The sequence below is a fragment of the Patiria miniata genome, unplaced genomic scaffold (assembly GCF_015706575.1).
Source record: "Patiria miniata isolate m_02_andy unplaced genomic scaffold, ASM1570657v1 HiC_scaffold_6, whole genome shotgun sequence".
NCBI lineage: Eukaryota > Metazoa > Echinodermata > Asteroidea > Valvatida > Asterinidae > Patiria > Patiria miniata.
The window spans coordinates 19,882,995-19,909,382 of record NW_024037073.1 but is presented as its reverse complement, the minus strand read 5'-3'; the positions used below and the strand labels follow the sequence as shown (position 1 = coordinate 19,909,382).

General features: G+C 40.4%; 2 protein-coding genes across 4 annotated transcripts; one reads left to right on the top strand and one right to left on the bottom strand.

Moving 5' to 3' along the window:
* Window positions 1-272: 272 nt before the first annotated feature.
* Window positions 273-20,786, bottom strand: LOC119742878 (dehydrogenase/reductase SDR family member 12-like). Of its 3 annotated transcripts, none has more exons than XM_038219111.1 (9): window positions 20,708-20,786; window positions 7,438-7,507; window positions 6,790-6,923; window positions 6,085-6,161; window positions 4,871-4,966; window positions 3,876-4,019; window positions 3,003-3,119; window positions 1,853-2,090; window positions 273-1,247 (listed from the first exon to the last, which is right to left on the bottom strand). In XM_038219111.1, the coding sequence occupies exons 2-9, from the start codon at window positions 7,488-7,490 to the stop codon at window positions 1,135-1,137; spliced, it is 972 nt and encodes a 323-aa protein (XP_038075039.1). In that variant the 5' UTR covers window positions 7,491-7,507; window positions 20,708-20,786; the 3' UTR covers window positions 273-1,134. The 3 variants fall into 3 exon arrangements, with proteins under 3 accessions (XP_038075039.1, XP_038075038.1, XP_038075040.1); XM_038219110.1 differs by lacking the exon at window positions 20,708-20,786 and adding an exon at window positions 11,209-11,335; XM_038219112.1 differs by lacking the exon at window positions 20,708-20,786 and adding an exon at window positions 11,209-11,335 and having other exon boundaries at window positions 7,438-7,500.
* LOC119742879 lies at window positions 14,245-23,945 on the top strand. Its single transcript, XM_038219113.1, has 6 exons — window positions 14,245-14,725; window positions 18,002-18,171; window positions 18,664-18,738; window positions 20,207-20,254; window positions 20,606-20,869; window positions 22,294-23,945. The coding sequence occupies exons 2-6, from the start codon at window positions 18,010-18,012 to the stop codon at window positions 22,519-22,521; spliced, it is 777 nt and encodes a 258-aa protein (XP_038075041.1). The 5' UTR covers window positions 14,245-14,725; window positions 18,002-18,009; the 3' UTR covers window positions 22,522-23,945.
* Window positions 23,946-26,388: the final 2,443 nt, after the last annotated feature.

Sequence of the window (26,388 nt, the reverse complement as noted above, 5' to 3'; positions counted from 1 at the left end):
AGTGCCCGATGGCTAAACATTGAAGTTGCGTTAACTTCCGGTGTAGCATGAATTTAAGTTTTATGAAATACGGACTCATTGGTGGTATTGCGCATGCTCATGCATAGACAATAAGGAGAGGGACCGGTCACGTGAGAGGGTTTAACCAATAAAAGGGAAAAAGAGTCCGATTTTCATACCAGTCCGATTTTCATATGACACCGGTTCCATTGGTGCAATGCTACACCGTGTGCAGTAAGCATGATTAAGTTGAGATGACGTCACACTTACGAACCGGTTACCAAGTAAACTCGAGATTAGTTTATTTAAGAGCTTCATCAAGATCCAGGTATAAGACTCGAGATTTGCTCGGTTTTGTAAAGAAATACAAAGTCCATATCATGCATTTTGGGCATTTTGCATATAATTTATTAATTCCTGTTTAACGTTAGTTACATATACACATACACCATACCGAGAAATTTTAACAAGATCCTAAAAAATCGGTTGCCTTCCAAATAACTTAATCAACCTTCCCATTGTTCAGTTTTTAAAGAAATCCGGTTAAGTCACCGAGTTTAGCAGTGCTAAAAATGCAACACCCACAAAGAATGGAGTCTGAAAGTGGCTTTGTTTTAATACCATAACAATAAGATGGTGGACCTACAGTAGTTATGTTTCGGTATGGATTATTTTTCTATAACCCGATTTGGTCACCGAATTTTTACTATTCTTTGCGATACATGACTTTTTACAGGTACTCAAAAAGTAAGCGAAGTCCCCATCCATTCCGTTGACAAAGACGCATGCGCGTTGTGGACGGTGACTTTACTTGACTGAAGAAAAAAAAGCTGCTTTCGGTTTTGCGAGTACCAAATTTCAGCGAATCAGATAGGGACTGAAAACCCAATTCACAGTTTTACAGTCAAAATAATGTACCTGCATTGTTTATTACGTATGACTAGGTGTTGGTTGATTTTTGCGTGAATAATCAACAATATTTCTGCTATGCATGTCTACGAAATTGGGCTATTTGTTACTGCAGACCCCCACCCTCTTGCAAAACACTTAAAAAAACTAAACTCTTAAATAAAAACAACAACCTGCATTAATTTTAACAGAATATCTTTAGTCAATAAAATTATTCTTGAATGCCTAGGCAGAAGTGATGTCGGCAGCTAGTTCTTCTAATTTTTCCATCAACTGTTGTTCCTCGGCCTCCGTCGATCGGGTCAACTCGTATTTGTGATAGGGTATAGATTTTCGATCTAGAACAAAATAGAATCTGAGGTTATAGAATTATAAGCATTAACGGCATCTACCCCGAAAACCTGTACCTTAATCTCTGCAACAGTTTCTCAGGCTGGCAATCTTTGCTTAATCAGTCCACGCCAATGAGACAACCACCAAATTTACTTAGGACAAAGTGAATGTTGGTGAATTCATATAAAACTTTGACATGTTTCTCAGACACCTTGGAGAGTTTTATTTTCCTCCAGCTGATTTGCAGCTAAGGCCACATTCTGGCAAGGACCATTAGTCGACTTGTGGTTCATTTGTGACGTACCTTACGCCTGCGCACTAATAGCAACGTGCGAACGTATCTAGTCAAACGCTGGTCAAAATGTCATCGCAAAACTTCTGGGTCCTGGTTTCCTGCTGTACGTTACGAATGCACTTGGCTATTGGTTACCAGCGATGCAACCAGCCCCAGTATATGGTTCCAAATAGTCGACTAGCGTAGTCAATCATCGTCGACAAGACAGAGTTCGGGCAAACGTTAGTCGAACTATGGTTAACCAATGGTCAACAAAAGTTTTTGCACAAACTTGCCCTCTGGTGTTTATCTTCTCTAAGTGGCAATAACACTTACCCAAATAAAACTGACCACTCGCTTCTTGAACAGCGCCCTCTGCGATGGCCAGCCACAAGACTGTATCAGCACCCTCGCCCGGCGTCCTCAACCGATCTTTCTTTTTCGCCTGTTCGTACAGGTGAGGTGGCAGGTAGGCCTGCAAAAGGGGCGTGTCGACTATCCCAGGATGCATCGCGGCAAAGTGGATCGCTGGGTGCGTGCGAGCCCACGTGGTCAGCATGATGAGCTGCTGACGCTGTTTTCGGAGGATCAAGTAAAAATGGTGAACATCCAGGAACTGAAAATGGTGAACATCAAGGAACTACAGGAGACTTCGAGACTTTTTGTGCGCACGTTATGCGCAGGCGGAAAGGTTGACCACTGTTATTGTTCATACAAATTCTGTCCAATGACAGCTCGAGGAAATTACGTCATGCATTCAGAAAAAAATAACCCTTCCAAGCGCCCTGCTTCGGGCGGGCGGCGGGTCCGAGCAAAGTGACAGAATGTGCATACGAATTGTGAAAATAACTTTTTTGGGGTGCAAATTATTACACACTTTCAGGGAGTGGTCAGGGAGGTTGCCGTTGGATCCAAATGAAAACCTCCCTGGCTGATGAGTTTACTTATAATGTCACGCGTTCCTCTTGGTGAGGTATTGACAAGAGATTCAAACAATGAATTTGGTGTAATATGGTTTAACCCTACATGGTCGCTGTTAAAAGTGGATCGCAACGTTTGTAAGGATAACTATTTCTTTCCAAAATGCATATTATGCTGCATTTCGACAAGTTCAGGCTTGGGTAGACCGCTACAGGTTTCGGTAATTTTTCACTGACTGAATCTTTGACAATTTCGAAAGTTCTCCCCGAAAATGGTCAATAAGATATCGAAGTAGCCTCTGTATTACATTTGGGATTTTTTTTTTTTACCGTGGTATGACATTCGATAAAATGTATCTACATTGGCACTGTTTTGGTTCTAACTATCTTTTCTTCCTGGTATACCATATAGACTTACTTTACTCTGAACATAGACTATCTTCTCTTTCTGGTCTACCATATAGACTTTACTCTGAGCAAAGACTATCTTCTCTTTCTGGTCTACCATATAGACTTTACTCTGAGCAAAGACTATCTTCTCTTTCTGGTATACCATATAGACTTACTTTGCTCTGAGCATAGACTTTGTGTCCGTCGAATGGCTCCAGCCTTTCTTGTCTGAGATCATCAAGGCTCTCCAGACGAAGCTTTTCCGTAAACATGCCTTGAGTAGATACTATTATCTAGGAGTATAATTGGTATACAAAAAAAAAAAACCACAGGCCTAATTGCAACACTTTGGCTTTGGTATTGCACGTGTTTCAAGGTAGATACTCGAATAATGCTGTAAACCTCCCTTTTCTAGGCCCGGTTTAGATGTGATACCACCAAAATTGAGAATTAATTTAATTAAAGCACACCCCTGCAATAGCAAGCCGTCAGAATGCCCATCAGAAGTAATTCTGAATTCAGTGTGTAGCGTGCTGCATCGTGAAAAAGCTACAGAACCGATACCGAGATTTGGACTATTTCTTTCAATAATACTGCATATATTGACAATATTCTTTTGATGCCGAACAATGTAATACCGAATAATGTTGTCGAAATACCGAAATACCCACGACCTATGGACATGCATCAATACCGCGATTTTCCCTCTTGAATGTGGCCAGATGTGTACAACAGCCCTTTAAAAAACGTGACAGACACGACTTGGCAAGATGTACAGTGTATACACGTATATGGAAAATTGGTTAACATTCCTTATGGTCAAGGTAGCTTGATATGAAGGTAAAAATTGTGCTTACAAGTCATCACGCCATTCTGCTCATCATGCTGCCTGTTTGCAGTTTCCCTAACACAACGTGTCTTATTTATTTTGATGACAAAATACTCTGTCCAGAAAATCACATAATACTGAATACCGCCACATTTTTGTGTGGCCTGCCGTGGACTCTTAAAATCTAAATTCCAATACCGCACAAGCCACTTCTACTTACAACTCTGGATCCAGGGGTTGTACGGAGCAGTGGTATCAGTGTTGTCGAGAGGATGTACACGCCCATGGTGTTCATGGCGTAATTCGTTTCATACCCATCCTCCGTTAGCCTTCGCTCGGGCAGTACACACGCTGCGCAGTTCACCTGCGTAAACAAGGGTAAAACAATCCTGCATTTTTACTGAAATCAGGAATGAACCACGATTCGTCACAAAATGTGTGACGTCATAGCACATTATTTAGCCGGCAGTGAAACCGTATAACCTATGGGTAGACCTTTACGTGTCACCATTCAGTCAGTGGTGTTAAACAAAATTGCATGTGAACACGGCAAGTGAGGTACTTCCCAACACGTATTGTTTCTGTATTCTAGAGTCATCATACCATAAGAAACAAACATTGTTTTCCCCGCATGTTTACGGAAGCATTTATTTTACCTTAAAAATAATTGATTTTGTTTTTAGAGTCAGGCCTTCAGTATAGTACACGATTAACCGAACCACGATCTGATAATTATGTCTGGGATCTAAACTTTCTTAAAATTATTATCATTTATTTGCTACCTCCATTCGACGAAAAGCACACGGAAATTACTTAGATGCACAATTAAAATATAGGTAGGCCTATAACAAAACATGAAAAGAAAACAATTATTTCTTATCACAATTATTTTTCTTTTTACAGCCAGTCCTCTACTTAAGGTATAAACAAGACAAACAAAAATTGATTCAGGTAGGGCCTACAGTTTGTTTTGACTTTTTATCCGAAAGATTTCTTGGAACTTTGGCGATTCATTGGTGTGCGTATGTCCTTTATAAAAAGCTCATGCGTAAACTATTGGAATAAGGTTGAAGTGCTTAGAATGAGCCGTTGTAGCTTTTGCCAAAATCATTTCTGCACATTCGACACATTTTATCCATTCAATGAAATTGCAAAAGCAAGGTACTCCTATATGGAAACACACTCAGATTTCCAAACAAAAAATCGGAAACTCACCAGCACATCCAGTGTCTTCCAAGTCTCAGCAAACTTCCGGGCGAAGTCGTGCACGCGTCTGGGCTGAGACAAGTCTAACACGTGGAGGTGAACATTCTATGAATACAAAGGACATAATTACTAAAAGGAATAAAGCGGTATTTGTAAACCACACCTCTGCTTTACTGTGGTCAATAATAGCAAAAGAAAAAAAACCTGTAAATGCCGGGCAGATCCCACTGATCTCTTAAAAAATGTATCCAGATAACCCATTGCTGCTAGAAGTGAAATAACCGCCCGCCATATTACCACTCCCATAACAATGGAATTGTGTAAAAAGCTATACCAATTTAACCCAAATCTTTGCCTTTTTATTAAATTAATATTTGCAAAAATGACTATTTGACTCAAGTATTATTTCATACAAAATTCTGTAAGGAAAAAAAAAGATTGTTTAATACTGGTACGGGAACCACTGTTAACCACTCCCATCGTATATATAATATTAAAGAATAAAAAGTATACTCGGAACCATCGCGTAGATTCAAGCAGGGGCGGCGGAACTTGGGGGGTGGGCAAACTGGGGGGTGGGCAAACTTGGGGGTGTCACTTGCCCCCCCCCCCCCCCCCAACCCCCCCCCCCCCCCCACCCCACCCCCCCGGATTTTCCCAGGCCAACAAAAGTGCCCCTCTCGCGGTTATAAATGTGCCCCCTCGGGAAGAAAACAAAACTGCCCCTCAAACGCACACGTATGAAAGTGAAGATTTGTGAAGACAGAAAAGACAACAAGCTTTTATTTTTATTTATTCAATCATTATTATTATTATTTTTTTGGAATTGCCGATACAATTTTTAGGGTCGCAGCCTAAAAATAGGGTCGGTCGGGTAACCGGAAGCAGAAGTATTATTTTTTTTGGTCTAACTCCTAGGTAGACCTTCAATTTTAGATGGTAGTTATAAGGCGCACAACCGCAGACACTAGGCCACCAGCATTTTGTAACCCATAAACTACTACTATACTACTGCTGGTGTGAAAGGTGCAACTTAATGGGTCTCATATTTCTCATAAAACTTCACTTACCTGCCTAGACATAATACATAGACATATTTACCAGCGCCTTGAGTACCTATTGTTGGTAGATACGTGCGCTATATGCTCTGGTATACTGCATTATTATTGATCTCCATTAGTCTTCCGTAAAGTTATGGATATCAACAAGAACTGTTATCCTACCTCGTTGCCGCTGCTAGTCACAATCTCCGTACGCGTCGCCTGATCCTCGTTCAAAGTCAACATGTGGACTCGACCGCCTTAAAAAAAAAATGCAATCGGTGTTATAAATATACCCATACAGTTATTTGGATGAGTAACTCCTGTTGTCAACACCCCATTTGCCCATTGGTTACGATTTATTGACATAGAAAATGAAAACATAGACGGAATTTTAAATTCCGGACGGTTTTAGAATCGTTTTGATTTGGTATTTTTGGTGGTAGTGGCGATGGCGACATACCTGATGCATAACGTATGGTACGAATATTTCGCATCGCTTTACGTACAATATGGTGCGTATATGCCATAAAGGCCGAAAATTAATGCTAGGCCAGAAGGTTAAGGCCCAAAGGGCCTTAAGCCCCCAAGGCGACAGCCCCTATATAAAGGCACAAATGCTAGTCACAAACTTAAAGACCTAAGGTCCTGCAAAGACCCACACCAATTCCCAACCCAAGTCCCAAAGCCCAGACGCCAAGCCCTTGCCGAAACCCTTGGTACGAAATTCTAAATAGTTATGATGGTCCAGGCCATAAAAGGTAAGGTCCAAAGACCCAACTTAGCCCGAGCCTTGGAGATAACATCCAACATCAACAGGCCAAAGACCTAAATAACAACAAAATCTGAAAGCATGAAAAGCACGCCGTTTTTTGGTCAGGTTTATACCTCTTTTTGCGAGTTCCAAGGTGATGCTTTTCCCGATCCCCGTATTGGCTCCAGTCACCATGTATGCTTTTCCCGTGAGGTCTACGTCCAGTGCTGCAGGGTCAAAACTCTTGGAAGCCTCCGCGAACCCGACCCTTGAAAGAAAGTATGAAAAAAGGAAAGTACAAATTCAGACCTCAGATGAATCAAAGTCAGCAATGGCTAAACGAGTTTTTGAAAGCCAACAAATTTGAGTTCTTAAATTAAGAAAAGGAGAAAATGTTCTCTCTAAATTCTAAAGATTGAAAATTTACTCCATTCGAGTGAAGATTCACTCCCACAGTCGGAAACTAGGGACTAGCCGTTTTAGAGTGAAATTTCTTCAATCGTAAAGATCGAGGTTTCACTCGAGCTTCGACTGAAGTGGTTCATTTTTCGGGTTTTTTTTGTCAATCGAAAATGAGAGTGATTTTCACTCTAAAACGTCTAGTCCCTAATTTCACTCTTTGGAATTTAGAGAGTTCTTTTTCTTTTTGTCTAATCAAATTCACAATTACCAACCTGGTGTAGTAAAATTATGTCCGGTAAATTCTTTGTGTTTGCTTTCTCTTTTTACAATCGCCAAAAATAAATATAGCCTTGGTATAATTGTAATCAACTGAAACTCACCTGAAGCATTCATCTCCTGGGAAGCCGAATTCTGGATTATTGAAATCCTTCATGTCTCTCCAACTTAAGTCTAAAACACAGAATAAAAATAAAACCCGCACTCAAACCATGATCACGAGATATGTCGCGTTTCCTATATTATCACGATATGTTTCTTTGTTGTTTTCAGTTATCCTTTAGACAGAACATTTCAGATATACTCAGAAGGATCGTGAGCTAGAATAAAAAGAAATACATTTTGTCTTCTTGATATTCTTTCCTAATTTTGTATTTCTCTCGTGATTTCAGATATTGCACTGAGGCTCGGGCCTCAGAGTCTTGTGAACAGAACTATATTGCACTGAGGTTCGAGCCTCATGAGCCTTGTGAACAGAGCTATATTGCACTGAGGTTCGAGCCTCGGAGTCTAGTGAACAGATCTATATTACACTGAGGTTCGAGCCTCAGAGTCAAATCAAATCAAATCAAATCAAATCAAATAATCTTTATTATATCCCACTGGGGTAATTTAAAATGCTCGCATACAATAACAACATCGACACATTATAAAACACAGTTACATATACAATTGCACGAACAATAAAAACGAACAATCAAAATGATAAAAATGTCCTTATATAATATCATATTAACGCTGGAACATAAGATTGTGATGTTTTATTGCACGAGGAATGAAGGAGGATGGATGTCGGTTTGTCGCAGCATAGGGCACCCGCATACGACCAGACCTTGGGATCAGCTGTTCAGCAAGCCTATCATGAAGTGGGTGATTTTTGTCATTCAGTAGCATAGTGAGCTTGCCGATCACCAGATCCTCATATGCTGTGTCCACTAACGGCCGCGACACCCCAAGAATCCTTCCTGCTTGTTTTATAATTCTATCTATGCGGTCTTTTTCACATTTCCCAACATTTCCACCCCAACATATCAGACAGTAGCCCCAAACACTAGCAACCACAGTGTCATAAAAAGTTGCCAGAATTTTACGATCAACATAGAACGAATTTAGTTTCCTAAGGCAGAACATGCGAGAATTAATTTTTTTCACAATGAAATCCACATGTTCATGCCAACTCAATTCATTGTCAATTACGACACCCAGATATTTGTAACATGTGACACGTTCTACAACACTGCCTTTCAAGGTAACAGGTTCTGGTAGGCGACGTGACTTCCTATAATCTATAACCATTTCTTTTGTTTTAGAGACATTTAATTTGAGATAATTCGAATCACAGTAGTTGACAAATTGTTGAAGTTGATTTTGATATAACTGATCATCATCCTTACTAACCAGTCCAATCATCGCAGTGTCGTCGGCAAATTTAATTAAAGGGCATGACATTTCAGAAGACCGACAATCTGATGTATACAACGAAAACAGGAAAGGAGCCAGAACCGTACCCTGTGGAGCGCCAGTATTTGAATAAATTGAACTAGATTGCGTGCCAGCAGCATTCATTTTAACATACTGCGAGCGATTTGTCAAGTAGTTTAAAATCCAAGACAAGAGCGACTTCGGTACTTCACAATGGTCCAGCAATTTTTGAATGAGCATGTGTGGCTGAATAGTATTAAATGCCGACGAAAAATCAAAGAACATCACTCTAGCAGAATTACCATATTGAGCTCGTTCTAAGTGAGCATATAACTTATCCAAAATGAGTAAGATAGCGTCACTACAACTACGATTTCTCTGATAGGCAAACTGCATAGGGTCTATAAAACTAGATACAAAACCACCCAGAACACTCTTAAACAATCGTTCACACACTTTCATTGGTATGGCTGTTAAGGCCACTGGTCTGAGATCATTCATGCATGTAATATTAAAATTCTTGGGGATAGGAATACTACATGAGCACTTCCAAAGTCTTGGAATGGACCGGGTACTAAAAGACAAGTTAAAAATTACAGTAAAAATTCTTGAAAGCTGACTCGAACATGATTTTAAAACCTTTGCAGAAATTCCATCTGGCCCAGCGGCCTTGGAAGTATTTAGTTTTAGAAACTGACGACGCACATCTTGTTCAGAAACAATCAACTCATAAGGATCGGAATCATTTTGTAATATTTCATGAAGGTTTTCGACTTGAGCATGAAAATCACACTGATCAAAGCGGTTATAAAATTCATTTAACTGATTTGCATATTCAACTGATGTGTCCGGCAATTGAATATTCTTCTTGGATCCATTTGAATATCCACTCATAAGTCTCACTCCCTCCCAAACCTTTTTCATAATATTCTGTGTCAAAGTCTGTTCAATTTTATCTTTGTATTTAGCTTTCTCTGCTTTGATGACACGCTTTAGTTCCTTTTGAATTTCCTTTAGTTGTATCCTGTCACCCTGTCCGAAGATCTGCTTCTTCCTATTGATCACATCTTTAACTTCCTTTGTGATCCAGGGTTTGTTATTTGGGTAGATTTTGACCTCCTTCGTGGAAATAGCATTTGCGGTACAAAAATTAACGTAGCAGCTAACTGCGTCTGTAAGGTCATTCAAATCAGGGTTGGCTTCAATGAATACGCCCCAATCCGTGCATTCCAATGACGCTTGCAATTCACTCAAGGCATCTGAATTCCATTGTTTAATCGACACAATCTTTGGTTTCTGACGCTGCACTAATGGTCGATACTTCGGTGACAGGAGCACTAAGTTATGGTCGGCTTGTCCCAGCTGAGGGAGAGGGGAGGCAGTGTACGCGCCTTTTACGTTCGAATAAAATAAATCCAGGGTTGCCGTGCCACGTGTAGAGCAGTTGACATATTGGTGATACTGAACACTACTCTTCTTTAATGAGGCATGATTGAAATCGCCATTAATGATAACCATGGCATCTGGATTAGACCGTTCAATATCATGAATAGCTGAACACAATTCATAGGCACCCTGCTTGGCAACTGACCGATTAGGAATGTATATAGTTGAGTAAACTACATGAGAAAATTCCCGGGGTAGGTAATATGGGCGCAGACTGACCGACAGAATTTCCAAGTTGGGGGAACAGGAATGGCGTTTAATCACAGCATTGTTCGGATGACACCATTTCTCATTAACGTAGAGACAAACTCCACCACCACCAGCCTTCTCTGCATCGTTTAGGATCCTATCTCCTCGCAACAGTTTAAACCCATCTATTGCCACATGACCATCACTATCGGCGTCCTTAAGCCAGGTTTCAGTGAATGCCATGAGAGAGATGTTCCTGTAATCTTGTAGATACCGGGTATTTGCCTGAAGCTCATCACTTTTATTTCTCAAGGACTGTACATTGCCCATTATAACTGAGGGTAGATACGGTTTGAACTTACGTTTCCGCATCAGTTTTTTTACTCCACCAGCTTTGCCACGTTTGCCACGAGTCTTGTGAACAGAGCTATATTGCACTGAGGTTCGAGCCTCAGAGTCTTGTGAACAGAGCTATATTGCACTGAGGTTCGAGCCTCAGAGTCTTGTGACTGATAGAACTATATTGCACTGAGGTTCGAGCCTCAGTCACGACACACATTTTACACACAGTTTCCTCTGGTATTTATTCACGTGTAGGCCTATGTTTAAGAGGTGCTTGTAGGCCTGTGAAACTGAAGATGAAATAACTGTTCCTACGTATCTTTGTAACTAGTAAATGCCAACTTCTCCTGGAAAAAATTCGTAATTCTAATACATCGCCTTAAACTATACGAGCATATGCCGAGCCCATAATGATGACTTATGAGTAAAATGTGAATTGTATACGAAGTAACAATTCGAATGCATAGAAGACTTACCTTTGCTGTACGAGCGGTTCAAAAGCTCACAGGAGTCACTCAACGAGACACAACCAATACTATGCGCTGAAGCTACGACCCAGCATTTTGTACTTCTCTACACCACGTTCATACTACATGTATTTACACTAGTTTATATACATGCGTATTATGTAATCTGAGTCATAAATATGCTGCCAGCAAAGAAAATTGCTGGTAACATATAACGTATCTTATGGGCCATTGATCCTAAAAGAGCCGGGTTATTTTGACCATCTCTCAGCCGAAGGATTCCGCCCCCCCCCTAAGATCTCGGCCATCGAGTGGCGAAAAATTTTAAAACTCGGTACATGCATAGAGCAACTCATCATTAACATACCCAAGAAATTTCATGACTATAATAAGGGTTTTGGAATTACGGCTAATTAATTCATATGTACAAATGATAATTCTGCTCTGTGTATACGACGTTTACGGGAAAATGCAGTTTTCATTGTAAAATGTCCTTCACTGGGTTTTGTATTCCGAGTTTTTATTTTATATGGAATATCCTCTGCACCGCAAGTGCCTATGATATGCGAGCAGATTCTGCGATTAATTATGCAAAACAAGACTGCCTCTCGACTTCGAGATTCTGACCATTCAGCGGGCGCCCTCTATCGGGTCTTCGGTAACCCGTTGTTGTAATTTACAAAAAACTTGGCAGCCAAATTGACCAATCAACATCTTAGTCCACATTTCTGGTCGAACTGACGTCACAATTTCCAAAGTCGACTCTGATTGCCTGGCGCACGGGATCGCATGAAATGTGCATGCTATCAGACGTTGGTTAGAGAGAGGGCACCGTTTGACTGACATGTGACGATACAGGCGATACGCAGAATAGGTTCTATTCGCCTATAGCACTTAATTTCAGGACGAAATTTGACATGTTTATTACTTTTTCAAGGTTTCTGTGTAAAAACTATTGTACAGAAAAGTGTCACGTTAACCAGAAAAAGCGTCATATTTGACCGTAAAAAAAAAGCATTAGGGCGAAAGGACTCGGATTACGAGTCAATTTTTAGAGTGTGTAAGTTTGCAGCATTAGGCCTACGTCAGCTGGTGAACACATCTTTTCAGACTGAAATGTGTATCCCTGTGGAGTAATTTCTTTGTTCTCGTGATCTGATACACGGTACCCTGTGGAGACATGTGTATAATAGGGAACAACAGATTACATACGTCTTCACAGGGCTCCCCAATGGTCTCACGAAATAGATATATGGACTTTACTAAAAAAAAAAAAAACCCAACTAGGAATTTCCAAGTTGTGTTGATCCGTTGCAAAGTATTTGAAAGGGATATTAAGTCCGAATTTCACCCCAAGACATTAATTCTGGTTAAAACAGGAGTATTCTTTGAAACTACATTTTCAAACTCAAAATTTTAGAACATTGTATCACGTGTGTTTTGTAGGAAGTAGGTTTGCGACATAGAGCTATATTAAATTAATTACATCCGTATGTGATTTGTTTTCGTTTTGCTGAAAGAACACTTAAATTTTTGTGATCCGTGGACAGAACCTTAAAACGGTGGTTGTGTTTAAAATTCTGTAACTTGAAAAGTACACGAGTGATTTGAATGATTCTTGTACTAAAAGAAAGCTTATGAATTGGGCTTTCATATCCTAGATTGTGAAAGTGCTACATGCAGAACCTCACTTAAACAATGGTCCCGACATTTCGGTTTCGTTTTTTTACTCACCCTGTAGTGGCAAGGCGGGAGGGAAAGGGTGCACGTGAGGTCCCTTATTCCCAGAGGGATATTCTCGAGTTTGGTCAAAGGATCAAGCAATATACGAAGCACTTTCCCTCCTCCAAATTCTGAGTGGAAGGAGGAGGAACACAATGGGTACCCGTCCCCCCCCCCTTACGCGATGGTGAACTTGAAAAACGAGAGTTGCCGCGTTCAGAATTTCTTTTAAATCTAGTATAGGTTTTCCCGGCCAATTTCCTGAAATGTTCATTCATTTCTGAAAATCGGTCATTCGTTTTCGTCTGAATATGAATGCACGTCTTTCCCATTTCAATTCAACGAAAGTTTAATCGTTTTTATTGTCCGTGCATTCGGTTTTGAGAAACAGACGGCCAATTACGTTACCGGTGCTTTCATTTGCGCAAGCATCATCCTTTTCGCGCAGAGTTTTGGAATACAATTTCGTGAATGTGCAATCAAAAGTACGTTTTTCTCATTCAAACTAGCAGATTAGATCACAGAACATAAAACTAAAAGTGAAATGGAATGGTCAATGTTTGAAATTGCTCTCTAAAAGCGAAAAAAAAGTCTTGTAAACGAATCTGAATGAACATGAACGAAAGGTGCTGCTCAATCACTTAGTTGATGAGCTGAAATGGATTCGAATGCGCTGGTAGCGAAAATGAAATGCGTGTTTAGAGCGATTCTCATATTCAGACGAAACTGAATGACCGATTTCGGAAGTGAATGAACATTTTAGGAAATTGGCCGGGAAAACCTGTATTAACAAACTTCCAAAATGTAAATGCCGAATCAACAATTTTGGCAGTTTAATTCCAGCACACGCGCCACTGCTGTGATTTTAACACAAATCGACGAAAACAACTTATTCTTTGTCACTCAACATTACCGAGCACGTTAGTAAAATCAACGCGCTAAACAAAAATCAATGTCTGTCGCAGTAAATGTCAAGTGATGACGTCACGACTGAAGGTAAATATTAATTGAACAGGTAACAACGAAATAAAATAATCAGAAATATGAATATTCATGAGATGAAATCCACGTGTATTATCACACAGCACAGACAAACGATGTTCAGCAAGAAGCATGCTTAATTGACCATGTCCATGAGATCAAACAGGATGAAAAATGGCTGTTTACTGACGACAGCATTAGGAAACCGAACACTAAATAATCAGGAACATGAATATTCATTAGATGAAATGCCTTCTCACAAAGAGCAGAACGATGCTCAGGCAAGGAGCGTGCGTAATTGACCATGTCTGGTAGATAAACGGTGAATTAAACGGCCGTTTTCTGACTACGACAGGATTAGGAAACAGAACACTAAATAATAAGGAACATAAATATGAAATGTGCATCCTCGCATAGAGCAGAACGATGCCCTGGCAAGGAGCATGCGTATACCTGACCATGCATGTCTAGGAGATAAACAGCGAGTTAAACGGCTGTTTTCTGACCACGAAAACATTAGGGAATCAAACACCGACCGCTCACCATATGGCTGAGAACACAGCTAATAATACGTCAATTACGGGCGTGTAATGCAAACGGAGATACAGACGGCTCTGTAACTGTTGATTGTATCCTCCAAGAATCTAAGACTGCACCTATAGCCGCCTCCTCATCATCATTAACACCTGGCAACCACTCACACAATCATCGGGGGCTGCTGTTCTCTATTAAAAGACACTCGGTTTTTAATGGTTGTCGTCTTGTAATGTCATCACGTCAGCCGCGCAGCCATTAGAATAAAGCACAAGACTGCATAGCTACGGTAAGCGCTCACCCTTGATATTGCCTATTGTAAATTTCTTGCCCATGTTTGCCAACCGTGATTGCTCATATGCGTGTGTTCGTTAATTACGCAAATTATGTTTTTTTTTTCACAAAGAAATTTCATTCAATATTGCACAGTTTGCTCGTCAATTTTACGCCCCTTAAGAGTAATGGAAGTAATTATTCACTTCGTTTTATGGGGTCCGAATGACCTTTAAGCTTGGATGCGAACATTATAAGAATAAAACTAGCCATGCAATAACCATCGTAATTTTATAATCATAGAACCGCATACACATCAGAAAGTTAATATCAATTACAAACAATATTACATCGAATGTAATATCAACGCAAAATATGTCAGAAAAAACTGGCAAGAAATATGAGCGCCGATTTAGAAAAGAGAAAGGTCAAATTCGTATAAGACTCCAGTAAATGGGGTTTAGACCCTTAAACTAATGAAATGGGGGGGGGGGGGAGATATCGACAAGATTTGAAATTCAGTATCTTAAATGTCATCTTACGTTTCTCACTGAAATCGTGAGACTTAATATTTCATGCGGTTAAATTACCGCACAGTGAACAGCACGAACATAATTTCTGTACATTAACATTTTGTAAACCAGAGGTTGGGAGAAATAGCCCATCTTTATTTAATTCGCGGCTAATAGGCTATATTTTATTCCTTTATTTAATGTTTACAACGCACCAAGTAACAGTGAAAATATATTTATGTGTAGGGCGGCACGAAAGGTGCATGTTATTGCAAAAGGCCTAAACGTGAACTGACATATGGCTTCTAAAAAAAATCAAGTAGGCCTATACCCATGAACCACATACACGTAAATGTGGCGTTAAGGAAAATTCTGTACCGCGCACATGTTAAGTTCATACTCTGGCAAACAAAATTGCATTACTCTTGATGTCAGTGCAGTCACGTATGGACAGCTGTACATGACAAATGCCACGTATTTCCGACAGGTGCCGATGCCCTAATTTGATAGTAACTTGACTTGGCATATTGTGCTGTACAACTGATTATTTCCAGCATCTCTCGCGCGTTCTGAATTAAAACAACCCCAGCACGGACATTTAACAATTATGCATTCAATTACATTATTTCCAACGGTGTTTTACAGAATCAAGTTCGTTTGAGTAATACTGAATGTCATTTCGTCTGATTTGCAAGTGATATTTTTCCGTTAATTAAATAAATGCATTCTTGTTTGCAGTCAGATCAATTAATCATTTTATATAACGGGTGACTGAGGACATAAGGTCCGGCTGGTTTAATTCAATGCGCAGTTTAAATGCACGTATAGAAACACTGGTACTCGCAAATATACCCGACCAATAATTTATAGAAAGAAAATGTAAAATAAAGACGGGCCATGCTCAAAGTGAAAACAGGAATGGCACCAAATACTGTGTGAAATTATTCCACTTGAAATTGTATCGTTTCGAAGAAAACAATCACTGAAGGTTGTTTCAGTGGCGCACCCAGGATTTGACTTTTCTTCAAATTTATATAAGTTTAATATTTTTTTCAAAAAAATTTGCCCAACATTTTTGGCCGCAGAATAAAAATTGATTTTTTTTTTTTTTTTTTTTGGGGGGGGGGGGGCTATTTTGACGTTGGTGGCGCCACTTACACCCCTATTGTACTACTCGAAAATAGGCCACATACATATCATCAAGGGCAAATCTAGGACATTAATTAAAAAAAAATACCCCAAAAAATGTAACAACCTCTGGGGGGGGGGGCTCAAGCCCACCCGAGCCCAACCCCCCCCCCCCCTTTCGGTGCGCCACTGGGTGGTTTAAAAAAGTGTGCCCGCTGGCACATTTCTTTTAATTTGACGACATTCATTAAGCATTGACCTCGAAGAAGTCACGTAGCCCCATACACACATTTAAACCCGGCTGAATGAGAATCATGTCCCCAATGCTGATTGAAGGATTGAGGGTGCAATTCAAAATATAAACAACTTTTTTGAATAGTTAGAGCCAGTTACGAAACTAAACAATATGCATGGGTTTACTTCGTTTTCTCAAATGTATTTGAAGATAATCAGTGCTTATAAATATTATATACAACGTCCACTAAAAATAACGTTTAAAGGGTTAGTTGTTATGCGCCTTTAAATTTTGAGCAATTTTGTTGCTTGAGCAAAAACAAAAATCACAAATAGCAAATGATCCTGCATGTACACTGTAAAAAGGTTGGATAAAACATTGTTGGGCAATATACTTTACCCAGCATTGGTATGAAATTACCTCATATTGGGTTGAATTGGGTAAAAACTGTCAAACTATTGGGAAGAATTTGCCCAAGAGTGTAGGCAGTTGATAATTCGACGAGCATTGGTCGAATTATCAACCCATTTGTCCAACTTTTTTACAGCGTACCTTTAAGGGAAACGAGACGTCTACTCTATTGGGCCAAATGTTATTCAAACTCCGAGTACCTTCGAATCTCAAGATCGAACCGATCTCTAATTTGATTTACAAATTGTGTACAGGCCTACATGCTTATATCCGTTTAGTCAGTGCAACGATTTGGAAAATTCAATAAAAACGCGAGGTTACGAGCTGCCACGCGCGCGCTTCGCTTACTATATAACCCTCTTTGTTTATAATATAGACCAGTAGTATGATTTAATACATTTTTACTGTCATTTTCGCTATCAAACTACGTAAAATGACATGATTTATCAGCATAACAATTCAGCACAAATGTGACTATCGGATAATATTGGTTCGTAGGACACACACACAAATTTAATTGTCTAATTTATTCAGCTGGCCAGTAGCGTTGGGGATTTTATTTGCAGGCGGTATACAGCTGCCAATTTACTACCAAAGTGGACCATAACATTTTCTGACCTCGTAAAATGTTTAATTGCGGGAGTGGGCGGGGCGATGCATTTCAACAATTTGTTGAAAAACTATCAAACTAACTAGTTTATGACAAATGATACCGAAAACAGTTCACACTCACCTTGCACGTATACACAAAAGTGCAACATTTTTTCGGTACCATTTGTCATAAATTGCATAATTTTGTACACATTATCACTGTTTTGGGGCCAAACAAAGAGTGTGGCTGGATTGCTAAGGAATTTCTGTACTGATCAGTCGTAATTTGAGCAAGATGTGCCCAGTAGTTTTAAAGTTAGACAAAAAAGTATTCAGGGGGACTTTCTTTTTTGAATGAGTGTAGATATTAAGCCAATGTAAAAAATTCCAGGATGATATTGAATTTTGTACTCAGATTATATCATGATGAAGTGGCTGTCGTTTCAAGTTGTGGTCGTGGTCGTTGTCGCGGCTGTCACACAGACCAAGGGACAAGGCAAGTGGCACTACAGAACGCAAGACGACGGTGACATGCACGGAGGGGTGCCGATGGGTATCCCCAACGACCAGTGCGATAACGCCAGGGTGAGGACTGTAACACAAATCAATTAAAAAGTTCTTTACTATTTAAAGTCCGTTCTTTTTGGGTGTTCCAAAACATCTTTGAAAGTTTGAGGTTTCAAACAGGAGCGACTGCGTCCAAGACTGACTGTTGCAATCTTTCTGAACGACGTACGTTGGACTGTATGAAAAAGGGACTCGTGGGTTGTATTACGGGGTGCATACCTTTGTTCCCCAACCCTAACCCTAACCCAAACCATCTAACCCTCTATCCCTAACCCTAAGGATTTTGGGGAACATAGGTATTGGGGAATGTCGGGTAGACCCCATATTGCGCATGCGCGTTAGTGGACATAATTAGGAAAGAGCCAGGTCACGTGTGAGGGTTAAAGTCCATATAAGGTAAAAGAGACCAGATTTAGTAGGAGTCCAAATTTCATATGATACCGCTCCTTGAGAAAAGGAGGCCAATTTCAAGTCCTAATGGCTGACTGCTTGCATTTCCCTTCGTTTCAGGATCATCTGGAGGTCGACTGGGATAAGTCGAGAGAGGACTACGAATGTATGGGATCAACTTACACAAATGAAATGGTAAAGAATTTATGCACACAGATTAAATAATACATGTATACCTTATTGACATTCGCATTGCATCACGGGTATGGATATCAAACAAGCAATGCAGTTTATGAACAAACATATGGAGGCATGCAGTCAAGCTTTGAAATATTTTTGAGTGGTCGGGCACAACCCGACCACTCTTTGGATTTGTCGCGATTAATATTTCTTTCTTTCTTTTTTTCTGCATAGCACGTTTCCGCGGGTTTTCTCCTAAACGGTATATGATATGAACTTGTAACTTTTAACATAAATTGACCCTCATTCTGAGTGGTGCATATCGGGTGTCAAATTACAAGCGATTATCGTTAAAAAATGACGATCTTCTTTCATCTATAACTCTTCAACAAAATGATCAATTATGCTCCAACCTTGTAATCAGATAGACCATAAATTGATAAACATTTTTTTGTTGTGTACGTGAACTCGCTTGACCTTTACTTCCGGGTCTACCGGAAGGTCAAAGTTAGGTGAATTCAAAATGAAGACATTAGCCTGAAATAGAAACAAAGCACAATTGCTTCCAAACGGTTTACGGTATGATCATACAACCTAGTGTGAACTTGAAACATGTTACGAAGATGTTATAACTGTTGTTACGTCATCATGACATCATCAGGTATCAAATCACAAGCGATTTTATTGCACGATTTGACAAAATACTTTGACCTATATCTCTTGAACTAAATAGAGTATCATGTTCGTTTTTTCGTGAGGCTGTAGACGGTGCCTTGAGCAACATTTCTTATTCCCGGGCACAAAACTGCTTGACCTTTACTTCCGGTGTTACCGGAAGTGCAATAGAAACTGAATCTAACTCTAAAACGGAAGCATTTTACTACAGACAAATACATTATGGAAGTGTTAAGTGAGGAATGCCAATCACAAAAACATTATTTTGACGTCATCCACGAAAGGGCGCCCTCCAGCGGCACATAGAAAACAGTTTAATCTTTTAAAACGTTAAAACCCTCAATCAAATTTTTATGATATACTGCCCCTATATATCCCGTGAGTAACCACAAATGAATTGTCCAATGTGGTCCAATGGTTACCGTGTTCGATTTATGTGTCATGGTACATATGGGTTCGAATCCTTACGGGGAACAAGGCACTTTTACTGCTTCGTCCTTCGGATGGGACGTAAAGCTGTAGGTCCTGTGTGTTGTGTAATGCACGTTAAATTACCCAGTAACACTTGTTTTTCTTTAACACAGCTTTTAAGTACCACCTAATTCCACCTTACCACCTCACCATACCACCTTGGCACCTTACCTCACCTCGTCCCACCTCAACGGGGGTCGAAATGCTCATAATACACTATAAAGTCTACTGGTTTGTTTCCTTTTGGGGGGGGGGGGGTTCCTGTGGTCAATGACACTGAGGAAGCCTTAGTTGAAGATGATTGCCTGCTTACTTTTTGTCTCATTTTTGGATGAAGGATCCGGCAACTTTGCAACCTGCGCAGTGTTCTACTCTTCTGGACCCGGTAAGTAACCCCGGTTAAAAACCCCAAAACATATGTTTGCAAATTCTAAATCTAAAATTGCATACTGTAAAATTTATTTTGAATTTTGATTCAGTGTACGTCCACTTTTTGGCAGTTCTTAGAAATATGGTTGTATGGAAACTGGCTTTGAAGCTTACCACAAGTCAATCACAAGTCATCACAAGACAAAAGAGTTGACAATAACAAATTAATTCACACGTCATTCAAGTTGACAAAAGCAGTATTCATCCCATCTTGCGTGTGACCGGCCTTGTTCTTTGACTTGCGATTGATTTGTGATATGATCGATCAACTTCACAAACTTCACAATGTTATTATGTCTACCGACAGCCGATCCACGTATGTTTGCCCCAGCCCATCACCTATCGCGACCCAATCCCGACATCAGGAGCACACCGCCCCCTATGGGCCAAGTTTGGCGAGTACCTGTACCTGCCGAAGCAGCGATGGCTGCACAATCTGGAGCACGGCTGCGCGGTGTTCCTGTACCACCCTTGCGCCGATCCTCAGCAAGTCCAAGAGATGCGAGTCATTGCCGATCTCTGCCTGCGGAAACACATCATCACTCCGTTGAAGGAACTGTCCAGAGAAACGGTAAGATATATATGGCTTAATGTCAGGGATATACCAAGACATTTGAAAGGAAGTGGCTTACTTATGAAATACGACATGTTAGCTTAATGGAGATTGGCAAGCCTCTTCTTAGGGTGCATCCAAGCGTGTTATTCTTGGTGCAAGAGTATACTCCCGGTCAGACCGAGAGTATACTTGTGCTAGCAGGTCGTATTCCTCCCGTTCGTGCACTCGGGAGTATTCTCGTGTTAACACGAGTAGCACGCTCAAACACCCTTAGAGTAAGGTCGAGAAGAATCCTTTATACATGTTGACAGTATACGTATTACATATACGAAAAGAGTGGTTCGCTGTTTTGACGAATCCAGGCACACAATCACTATACAGTCACGAGGCCCCCTTCAATGGAGGAACCATTGTGCACGCTATTGTACAAAGCAACTGCCGTGTGACAGGTTGCCTGAACAAAAGCTAGCACAATGCATCAATCTGACCGATCTAATCTCGCAAACAGTTTTAGCAGCGTGAGCTCAGTTGACATCGAGGACACAACATTGACATCGAGGACACAACATTGACATCGAGGACACAACATTTTCCTCCCCAATTGCAACTTCATCCCCCCATAATCAAGGCGTTAATCCAAAAAAAAAAAACACTGGTGAAAAAAGGTAAGGAAAGATATTGCAGACCACTGAAGACCCTTGTCATAACTTTCCAAAGCCTTGAAGGTAAAGTTGCAGAGCTCCCAACATGCCTGGCAATAGATGACCCCGAGAGATTTTTCCAAAAATGTAAAAGTAGTGAGATTTTTCCAATAATGAGAGAGCCTTTGCATTGAGCAGCAATCTTTGAGGTGAATTTTTGTCATTAATTCATTATTTATCCATTCCCATTGGTCAAGTGCCCGTCAAGTTAGTGGTTTTAAACAGTTGATAAAACTATGACTGGTTTTAAACACTTTTTCCAGCACATCGTGCAGTATGCACCAATTTCCATATAAGGCACAAAACATGAATTAAATTTGTTGTACAAAATCGTTGGAAATTTATATTTTTTGACTTGTTTTGACTTTTTGACCAAAAGGTATTAATGAATGGATTTGGCTTGGGCCAATATCAGTGTCCAGCAGGCCCTTGGCCAGTTTAAGAGCACTTGTTTAAGCGGCCAAGCACTTACTTAATCCCTTAAAACTGTTGAAACTTGTTATGCGCATCTGCAGTTGGAATAGAGTTCCGAAGTGAATACATCAAGTGCACAATTATGTGTGTAAAAGACATTGCCGTGTGATTCAGCCAGTGAACCAACACACACGTGCATACTCCATTCGTTTGCACTACACTTTCCGGTTCTAAATGACGTCACACTTCGGTACTCTATACTGATATGGCTTATTAGTAATGGGCAACTGACTGACATGTTCTTAATGCCTTTCTTGATTATAGCCATTTGCGGTACTTACCTACGGGTGTAAACTCCTCCTGCCTTACGTCGATGCAGACCGAATCATCAAGTTTCTCCAAGATCACGCCCTGGATGCACCCGAGTCCCGCGTGACGGAGGACGGACAATTTGGGGTCGGACTGGAACGGCCGGCACGTCAGCACATGTACATGGATGACAGCCCCAGTAGCATCTGCCAAAATTTTCAAGTATGGGAGGAAACTTTGTAGGGAACTGAATGCAGGGTCTGGGCAGGGATTAATTGCCATTACTGCTGGGTGGGGACTTTTTGTCGAGGACAAAGTGGGAATCTGCACAAAGCTGGAATTCCCAATTTGCCTGGGTGGGCAAAGTGGGCATTCTAATACTGCCTGGCAATGTAGGAATGAATCCAGAACTTATACATGAATCCATTTGCATAAAAGTTGTAATTAAAAAATGATTCCTACTTTGCCCAGGTCCAGTAATAGCGCAATGTGAAAATGTTGCCGATGATCACTTCCGGCACCTCCCCCTTAGGTTCAAGTAGGTAAGAAATAGGCCTAACCTTCCAAAATATTGGCATTCCCACTTGATTCCAACTTGATTCCCACTTTGCCGAAGTTTTGCTACAGCGCACTGTGGGAATGCTGCCCGCAAACTGTCAACAGATACATTTCAGATAGCGGTTTTGCTGGACTAAATGTTAGATGTACAACTGCATTCCTACTTTGCCGCGCAGTATTGGAATTTCCACTTTGCCCTGGGCAAATTCAGATTTGCCCAGATTCCCGCATTGCGCATGACACCTTGATTACTAGAGTATTTGTGAGTGGTTTATGCTACTCATTGTTCTACTGGTGATTTTTAATCAGCTTGAGTACTTGTCATGGCATGAGCAGAAGCAGGTACTCACGAGTAGCAATTTGTTTCGTAGGAGTATTGATCGACCGAGTCAACAAGAAATGACTCGGTGCAGAATTTGCTGTGACTGGCAAGCAGTTTGCTTGTTGTTACTTTGAATTCACATCATAATATGTACATGTCATTTTTTCTGCTTTTGCAGGAATTTAGTTAACTACCCACGAGTACTCGACTGCTCGCGAGTAATTTCTCTTCTAGTACTCGAGCTGAAAAATTACCAACTTAAAACTCGCCCAGGTCTAGCAACAGAAAGCAGATAAATGATGTATGTGTGTAATTAAATGGAAAAAAAGAGAAGAAAAACGAGAAACAAAATACATAGAAAGGTTGAAGTTTGACAATGGTACACCGATAACAATTCTTATTATAATATTATGGTTTTAGTAAAACGTGTAGTTTTGATAGATTTTGTTTTGTTTTGTATAAAGGGGTGCATTATAATTAGTAGTGCGATGATTTAGAAATGCTTTTAAACGTATAGTAACAATTTAGTAAGTGGGAAAAAGAAAACAAAAGCTAGAAAGGGGTTCCTGAGTGAGTCTAAGAAAAACCAGTGATGTAGTCAAGTTCATCACAAGTCCCTGCAAGTCCATCACAAGTCCTCCAGTCCCAATTCAACTCACAAGCTATTCAAATGAGCTTTGACAAAGGCATTCCTTTGTTATTGTTCATCCACTGTTACTTGTGACTGGACTTGTGATTTACTTGTGATGGACTTCATTATATCCCTGAGATAAACAATACAGGTGTCACAAAAAAAAAAAAAAATTGATATCCAAATTGAACAGCATTAGTTTATCCATCAGCTGACTGTATGGGCTCCGTGCACCAACAAAAGAGGGGGCGTTTCTACCACTTTTTGAGAGCCCCTTGGACGAGACACCTCGTGTGCGTACGGGACTGGTTCGCGCACAAAGTACGCACAACTTATTTATCCTGAATGTGCACAAAGCTAAGCCATCGTATCTTCGCGCGTGAGCGTCAGGCGTTGTCGGCACGCGAATATGTCGAATTTAACTTGCGACAATCTCGCAGACTAATCCCCGCCCCCAATAACTTTGGATCATTCGAAATATACGCAGTGGGTGGACCGGGAACCAGTCTAGGTCACCCCAAACTCTCCATTTTTGGCCGTTGAAAGGGTACTTGTGCATGGAGCCCATACCTTACTGTATGACAGTGTAACTTACCAGTAGGGTGCTGCATTAAGCATGCATGATGCATGATTGTGCAGAAGTAGGCCAATCATACTATAGGGAAGGTAGCACAGCCAAGACGCTTTGCAACCAATAAGGGCAACCTCAGGTTGACCTGCGATTTGCTTGCGCCGCGACGAAACCCTCTACATCGAGCATGAAAGTAATGCTCAGGTCATAAAACTGAGAAATCGTGTGATTCGCGTGGAACAAGCGGCATCTCGACAAAAAATAATCGCAACCTTGCTCACGTCGCCCACGACGCGCCAATTCCTTGGCATAGACATGATCATTTGACGTCTTCAAAACGGCGTTGTGCGTGTTGATAACAATCGAACCAACTCCCAGGGCCATGTCTGTCCATTCGACCATTTTTACCGCACGCTGATTAGCTACACCATGAAATAAGATGATCCGGATGGGCACACGACGTCGTAACTTCACACGGGTTGACTGAGATTGATTCCTGCCTGTCGGGACCACGTTCCATTGCGGCGCAGAAGTTGAAATTGTTTTACTATTGGAACTGTTGATTTTTTGTTCGCACGAATGATGCCGATCGTCTTAATATCGTCGCAGTTAAACTGATATGCTCCTGACGGTTGTAGCTCAGGCCCAGCTCGATCCTGAAAAGCCAGTCGCTGACTGCTCTGTGTCGTCGCAAGGCCGACATGAGGGCGGCCTTAGATATTAGAAGCATGAGGCCGTTGCCTGTCCTCATATACACACGTGTGGTATGAGGTCATGTCTCCAGTCTAACCAGCAGCATAAGAATCTCATCATGAACCAAAATAAAAGAGTACATGCAGGGAGGTTTTTTAAGTGGATGTAATCACATTAAAGGGGTTGCAATACTAGTCTTATCAATCTGAGAAACTGAGACATAGAGGAAAAACAAGGAACAAAACATAACAAATGCAGTAGGGAAAAATGGAAAGGCAAGAGACGAAATGCAGAACACAATTATGTACCGAGATATTTTATTTACAGCTTGTACATATGATGTACATTTCAGTATATCAATTAAATATCCAAAGTAATGTACTAATGAAATAAATACATAGAGAATACATGGCAATTAAACATGCACGGTCTTGTCAAGTCATTTCAGCTGTCGATGGAAAATCGGCCTTCCAATGGTAAACAACATTCTGGTATGATGACAGGTTTTTGAACGGTTGAGACAGGTTTTTCAATGGTTGACAAATCTACCATATCTGGCTATCATTAAGGTTTAAGGAGCTTAGATTAACGTACGGACATTTATTTTGTGGTTGCAGATCGCAAACAGTCACAACTGAATATGTTTTCAATTACAAGTCAATTTAGCAAGTTAGGTCATACGTAACAGTTGATGTTCAATCTTGAAGCATTCCCTTTGTCAGAATTCATATGAATAGCCGGCCACTACACTTCAGGTGACTTGTGATTGATTTGTAATTGACTTGTGATTGACTTGTGATTGACTTGTGATTGAATTTTGATTGAATTGTGATTGACTTTTGATTGAATTGTGATTGACTCGTTATTGAGTTGTAACTGACTTTCGATTAACTTGTGATTGAGTTGTGATTGTTTTGTGATTGAATTGTGATCATTGAATTGTGATTGACTTGTGACTGACATGTGATTGACATGTGATTGACATGTGATTGACTTGTGATTGAATTGTGATCATTGAATTGTGATTGACTTGTGATTGACTTGTGATTGACTTGTGATTGAATTTTGATTGAATTGTGATTGACTTTTGATTGAATTGTGATTGACTCGTCATTGAGTTGTAACTGACTTTCGATTAACTTGTGATTGAGTTGTGATTGTTTTGTGATTGAATTGTGATCATTGAATTGTGATTGACTTGTGACTGACATGTGATTGACATGTGACTGACATGTGATTGACATGTGACTGACATGTGATTGACATGTGACTGTGACATGTGATTGACATGTGACTGACTTGTGATTGAAATGTGATTGACATGTAATTGACTTT